The 7,159-nt window shown below is 44.4% G+C and overlaps 1 protein-coding gene across 1 annotated transcript; it reads left to right on the top strand.

The window, feature by feature from the left end:
* Positions 1 to 4,478: 4,478 nt before the first annotated feature.
* Positions 4,479 to 6,854, top strand: LOC112079799 (dual specificity tyrosine-phosphorylation-regulated kinase 2-like; the record flags this gene model as incomplete). The annotated part of the gene is given in 4 exon segments (XM_024145633.2): positions 4,479 to 4,636; positions 4,639 to 4,704; positions 4,707 to 6,194; positions 6,197 to 6,854. Coding segments are annotated over 4 exon segments (1,735 nt in total), but the record flags the coding sequence as incomplete, so codon positions are not given.
* Positions 6,855 to 7,159: the final 305 nt, after the last annotated feature.

Genomic DNA, 7,159 nt, shown 5'->3' with positions numbered 1-7,159 from the left:
TTATTATGATCTTAGAAAAAAAAAAAAAAAAAAAAAAATCACATCTAAACCTAACCAGGTGTCTCAGTCAGTGGTAGTTGGATTATATCTAGAAACACATCTAAAACCAGGTGTTCCTGTCAGTGGTAGCTGAATTATATCTAGAAACACATCTAAAACCTAACAGGTGTTCCTGTCAGTGGTAGCTATTATATCTAGAAACACATCTAAAAACCAGGTGTTCCAGTCAGTGGTAGTGGATTATATCTAGAAACACATCTAAAACCAGGTGTTCCTGTCAGTGGTAGCTGGATTATATCTAGAAACACATCTAAAACCAGGTGTTCCAGTCAGTGTAGTTGGATTATATCTAGAAACACATCTAAAACCAGGTGTTCCAGTCAGTGGTAGCTGGATTATATCTAGAAACACATCTAAAACCAGGTGTTCCAGTCAGTGGTAGTTGGATTATATCTAGAAACACATCTAAAACCAGGTGTTTCAGTCAGTGGTAGCTGGATATATCTAGAAAACACATCTAAAACCAGGTTTTCCAGTCAGTGGTAGCTGGATTATATCTAGAAACACATCTAAAACCAGGTGTTCCAGTCAGTGGTAGTTGGATTATATCTAGAAACACATCTAAAACAGGTTTCCAGTCAGTGGTAGCTGGATTGTATCTAGAAACACATCTAAAACCAGGTGTTCCAGTCAGTGGTAGCTTGATTATATCTAGAAACACATCTAAAAACCAGGTGGTCCAGTCAGTGGTAGCTGGATTATATCTAGAAACACATCTTAAAACCAGGTGTTCCAGTCAGTGGTAGCTGGATTATATCTAGAAACACATCTAAGATCAGTGTTCCAGTCAGTGGTAGCTGGATTATATCTAGAAACACATCTAAAACCAGGTGTTCCTGTCCAGTGGTAGCTGGATTATATCTAGAAACACATCTAAAACCAGGTGTTTCCTGTCAGTGGTAGCTGGATTATATCTAAAAACACATCTATAACCAGGTGTTCCAGTCAGTGGTAGCTGGATTATATCTAGAAACACATCTAAAACCAGGTGTTTCTCTCAGTGGTAGCTGGATTATATCTAGAAACACAATCTAAAACCAGGTGTTTCAGTCAGTGGTAGCTGGATTATATCTAGAAACACATCTAAAACCAGGTGTTCCAGTCAGTGGTAGCTGGATTATATCTAGAAACACATCTTAAAACCAGGTGTTCCAGTCAGTGGTAGTTGGATTATATCTAGAAACACATCCTAAAACCAGGTGTTCCAGTCAGTGGTAGCTGGATTGTATCTAGAAAACACATCTAAAAACCAGGTGTCCAGTCAGTGGTAGCTGGATTAATCTAGAAACACATCTAAAACCAGGTGGTCCAGTCAGTGGTAGCTGGATTATATCTAGAAAACACATCTAAAACCAGGTGTTCCAGTCAGTGGTAGCTGGATTATATCTAGAAACACATCTAAGATCAGGTGTTCCAGTCAGTGGTAGCTGGATTATACTAGAAACACATCTAAAACCAGGTGTTCCAGTCAGTGGTAGCTGGATTATATCTAGAAACACATCTAAAACCAGGTGTTCCAGTCAGTGGTAGCTGGATTGTATCTAGAAACACATCTAAAACCAGGTGTTCCTGTCAGTGGTAGCTGGATTGTATCTAGAAACACATCTAAAACCTAACCAGGTGTTCTTGTCAGTGGTAGTTGGATTATATCTAAGAAACACATCTAAAACCAGGTGTTCCTGTCAGTGGTAGCTGGATTGTATCTAGAAACACATCTAAAACCTAACCAGGTGTTCTTGTCAGTGGTAGCTGGATTATATCTAGAAACACATCTAAAACCTAACCAGGTGTTCCAGTCAGTGTAGTTGGATTATATCTAGAAACACATCTAAAACCAGGTGTTCCTGTCAGTGGTAGCTGAATTATATCTAGAAACACATCTAAAACCTAACCAGGTGTTCCTGTCAGTGGTAGCTGTATTATATCTAGAAACACATCTAAAACCAGGTGTTCCAGTCAGTGGTAGTTGGATTATATCTAGAAACACATCTAAAACCAGGTGTTCCTGTCAGTGGTAGCTGGATTATATCTAGAAACACATCTAAAACCAGGTGTTCCAGTCAGTGGTAGTTGGATTATATCTAGAAACACATCTAAAACCAGGTGTTCCAGTCAGTGGTAGCTGGATTATATCTAGAAACACATCTAAAACCAGGTGTTCCAGTCAGTGGTAGTTGGATTATATCTAGAAACACATCTAAAACCAGGTGTTTCAGTCAGTGGTAGCTGGATTATATCTAGAAACACATCTAAAACCAGGTGTTCCAGTCAGTGGTAGCTGGATTATATCTAGAAACACATCTAAAACCAGGTGTTCCAGTCAGTGGTAGCTGGATTATATCTAGAAACACATCTAAAACCAGGTGTTCGTCAGTGGTAGCTGGATTTATCTAGAAACACATCTAAAACCAGGTGTTCCAGTCAGTGGTAGCTGGATTATATCTAGAAACACATCTAAAACCAGGTGTTCCTGTCAGTGGTAGCTGGATTATATCTAGAAACACATCTAAAACCAGGTGTTCCAGTCAGTGGTAGCTGGATTATATCTAGAAACACATCTAAGATCAGTGTTTCCAGTCAGTGGTAGCTGGATTATATCTAGAAACACATCTAAAACCAGGTGTTCCTGTCAGTGGTAGCTGGATTATATCTTAGAAACACATCTAAAACCAGGTGTTCCTGTCAGTGGTAGCTGGATTATATCTAGAAACACATCTATAACCAGGTGTTCCAGTCAGTGGTAGCTGGATTATATCTAGAAACACATCTAAAACCAGGTGTTCTCTTCAGTGGTAGCTGGATTATATCTAGAAACACATCTAAAACCAGGTGTTCCAGTCAGTGGTAGCTGGATTATATCTAGAAACACATCTAAACCTAACCAGGTGTTCCTGTCAGTGGTAGTTGGATTATATCTAGAAACACATCTAAACCAGGTGTTCCAGTCAGTGGTAGTTGGTTATATCTAGAAACACATCTAAAACCAGGTGTTCCTGTCAGTGGTAGCTGGATTATATCTAGAAACACATCTAAAACCAGGTGTTCTCAGTCAGTGGTAGTTGGATTATATCTAGAAACACATCTAAAACCTAACCAGGTGTTCTTGTCAGTGGTAGTTGGATTATATCTAGAAACACATCTAAAACCAGGTGTTCCTGTCAGTGGTAGCTGAATTATATCTAGAAACACATCTAAAAACCTAACCAGGTGTTCCTGTCAGTGAGCTGGATTATATCTAGAAACACATCTAAAAACCAGGTGTTCCAGTCAGTGGTAGTTGGATTATATCTAGAAACACATCTAAAACCAGGTGTTCCAGTCAGTGGTAGCTGGATTATATCTAGAAACACATCTAAAACCAGGTGTTCCAGTCAGTGGTAGCTGGATTATATCTAGAAACACATCTAAAACCAGGTGTTCCAGTCAGTGGTAGCTGGATTATATCTAGAAAACACATCTAAAGATCAGGTGTTCCAGTCAGTGGTAGCTGGATTATATCTAGAAACACATCTAAAACCAGGTGTTCCAGTCAGTGGTAGTGGATTATATCTAGAAACACATCTAAAACCAGATGTTCCTGTCAGTGGTAGCTGGATTATATCTAGAAACACATCTAAAAACCAGGTGTTCCTGTCAGTGGTAGCTGGATATATCTAGAAAACACATCTTATAACCAGGGTGTTCCATCAGTGGTAGCTGGGATTATATCTAAAACACATCTAAAAACCAGGTGTTCCTGTTTGTGGTAGCTGGATTATATCTAGAAACACATCTAAAACCAGGTGTTCCTGTCAGTGGTAGCTGGATTATATCTAGAAACACATCTAAAACCAGGGTTCAGTCAGTGGTAGCTGGATTATATCTAGAAACACATCTAAAACCAGGTGTTCCAGTCAGTGGTAGCTGGATTATATCTAGAAACACATCAAAACCAGGTGTTCCTGTCAGTGGTAGCTGGATTATATCTAGAAACACATCTAAAACCTAACCAGGTGTTCCTGTCAGTGGTAGGTGGATTATATCTAGAAACACATCTAAGACCAGGTGTTCCTGTCAGTGGTAGCTGGATTATATCTAGAAACACATCTAAAACCAGTGTTCTGCAGTGGTAGCTGGATTATATCTAGAACACATCTAACCAGGTGTTCCTGTCAGTGGTAGCTGGATTTATATCTAGAAACACATCTAAGACCAGGTGTTCCTGTCAGTGGTAGCTGGATTATATCTAGAAACACATCTAAAACCAGGTGTTCCTGTCAGTGGTAGTGGATTATATCTAGAAACAGTGGTAGCTGGATTATATCTAGAAACACACCTTTGTTGTTGGTTAGAGATTCAGACAAATAATGTACTGTTTTAAACCCCATGAAATGTCCTGTGTCTTTTAGAATCCAGAATTGACGTGCTCGACTCAATAGTTCCTCAACGTATTTGGGTGCGGGGTTCAATGGACACATCAACTGTTTCTGTCTGTTGTTTTCAGATGGGTCTTTTCCTGTTGATGCTGCTGCTGCTTCTAATGTCTTGTTCCGTCTCTCTGATCTCTTCCAGGTCGGAGGCAATAAGCACACCATGAGTGACACACGCACGTGGGAAACCACCAACAGATCCACGTTCAACAGCTGTTTGAGGAGAACAGCAACAACGGACAGTGTTGACCGCACAGCCCAATGGGTTGACCTCTGTGGGCCGGGCAGGGCCACCGCTGCCTGACCGACAGCAGCCCGACATCACCACTACCACGGCCCAGTGTCGGCAGGGCAGCTCAGCTTCCCTCAAGTCCACCGACAGCAAGCCTCAGCCGGCCACCCTGACCCCGGAGCAGGCCATGAAGCAGTTCATGCCCAAGCTGACGGCCTTCGAGCACCATGAGATCTTCAGCTAYCCAGAGGTGTATTTCGCTGGCCCCAACGCCAAGAAGAGGCCGGGGGTGATCGGGGGGTCCAACAACGGAGGCTACGATGACGATCAGGGCTCCTACATCCAGGTGCCCCACGACCACGTCTCCTACCGCTACGAGGTTCTCAAGGTGATCGGCAAGGGCAGTTTCGGTCAGGTGGTGAAGGCCTACGACCACAAGGCCCACTGCCACGTGGCGCTGAAGATGGTGAGGAATGAGAAGAGGTTCCACCGCCAGGCGGCTGAGGAGATACGGATCCTGGAGCACCTGAGGAAGCAGGACAAAGACTCCAACATGAACGTGATCCACATGCTGGAGAACTTCACATTCCGTAACCACATCTGCATGACCTTTGAACTCCTCAGCATGAACCTCTACGAGCTCATCAAGAAGAACAAGTTCCAGGGCTTCAGCTTGCCGCTCGTCAGGAAGTTCGCCCACTCTATCCTGCAGTGTCTGGACTCGCTGCACAAGAACCGGATCATCCACTGTGACCTGAAGCCAGAGAACATTCTCCTGAAGCAGCAGGGACGCAGCGGGATCAAGGTGATCGACTTTGGCTCCAGCTGCTACGAGCACCAGCGGGTTTACACCTACATCCAGTCTCGTTTCTACAGAGCTCCCGAGGTCATCCTGGGGTCACGCTATGGGATGCCTATTGACATGTGGAGCCTGGGCTGTATCTTGGCAGAGTTGCTCACCGGGTACCCTCTGGTGCCGGGCGAAGACGAAGGAGATCAGCTGGCATGCGTCATCGAGCTGCTGGGCATGCCCTCGCAGAAACTTCTGGACTCTTCCAAGAGAGCCAAGAACTTTGTGAGCTCCAAGGGTTACCCCCGGTACTGCGCGGTGACGACCCTGCCGGACGGCTCGGTGGTGCTGAACGGGGGGCGCTCCCGCCGGGGCAAGCTGAGGGGACCSCCGGGGAGCAAGGAGTGGGTGACGGCCTTGAAGGGCTGCGATGACCCTCTGTTCCTGGACTTCATCAAGCAGTGTCTGGAGTGGGACCCTGCCGTGCGCATGACCCCCAGCCAGGCCCTCAGGCACCCCTGGCTCAGGAGGCGCTTGCCCAAACCTCCCACGGGGGACAAAACGGCGGTGAAGCGTATCACCGACGGGGGCTCTGGTGCTATCACGTCAATCTCCAAATTACCCCCCACCTCGGGCTCCACCTCCAAGATAAGGACTAACCTGGCACAAATGACGGACGCTAACGGGAACATCCAACAGAGGACATGTTGCCAAAACTAGTCAGTTGAAGGAATGTAAACAGCGCTAGTTCGTCGTCTAATCTAGGATATCTCTTTCTTACTTGGTTTGGTTTTTTTTTAAATGGAGAGATGATTGTGTTTCTATCTCTGAGAGCAAAAAACAACCGGGGAAGCCGAACAGTACTAGTCACATACTAGTCCCAGTACTAGTCACAGTACTAGTCACAGTACTAGTCACAGTACTCAACAGTGTGGTTTTTAGACAGAGGGGTTTATTCAGCGTTATTATTCACTGCATCATTGTTTAGCAGCTCTGTAGCAGCTTTTATCTAAATATAAACAAGACAACAACATGAAAGTGGTCATCATGAAGGGAACAATGCTTTTAGGTGTTTAGTCTCAGGACTGTGTGCTATGAGGGCAGGGGGCTACCGTTCACACAATCTGGCCCAAGCAGAGATTGATAACCCGGGCATGATAGTGGAGAATAACAGAATGGATGGCTGGCACCGATAAACACATGTCGATAACTAACTCATATCAGACAGTCTGAAGATATTTAGGTCTGCTTCTCTACCGTATCTCATTGATATTGTGACATTAAATAGCTGTGAGAAAGTTTTTTTTTTAAATAAGATAATAGTATGATGAGGGGAGAGGAGAGGAGGGGAGAGGAGAGAAGAAGGGAGGGGCGGAGGAGAGGAGAGGAGGGGAGGGAGAGAGAAGGGAGGGGGCGGAGGGAGAGGAGAGGAGGGAGATGAGAGGAAGGAGGGGAGAGAGAAGGGAGAGGAGGAGAGGGAGGGGGAGGAGAGGAATGGCATCTATAAAATATGAGCTGTTGTAAGTTATAAGGTGCTATTCCTTGGTACAGCTGCTGTGAACTGTATATCCTCACAGCAAAACAATGGTGCTTTTATTGGACAATGGATGTATGAGAGATTTTGGAGCAAAAATGTCTATTTGTTTCGTTCTAGCAGATCATTGGATG

Source organism: Salvelinus sp. IW2-2015, unplaced genomic scaffold (genome assembly GCF_002910315.2).
Source record: "Salvelinus sp. IW2-2015 unplaced genomic scaffold, ASM291031v2 Un_scaffold9631, whole genome shotgun sequence".
Lineage (NCBI taxonomy): Eukaryota > Metazoa > Chordata > Actinopteri > Salmoniformes > Salmonidae > Salvelinus > Salvelinus sp. IW2-2015.
This window is presented reverse-complemented; position numbering and strand designations above follow the sequence as displayed.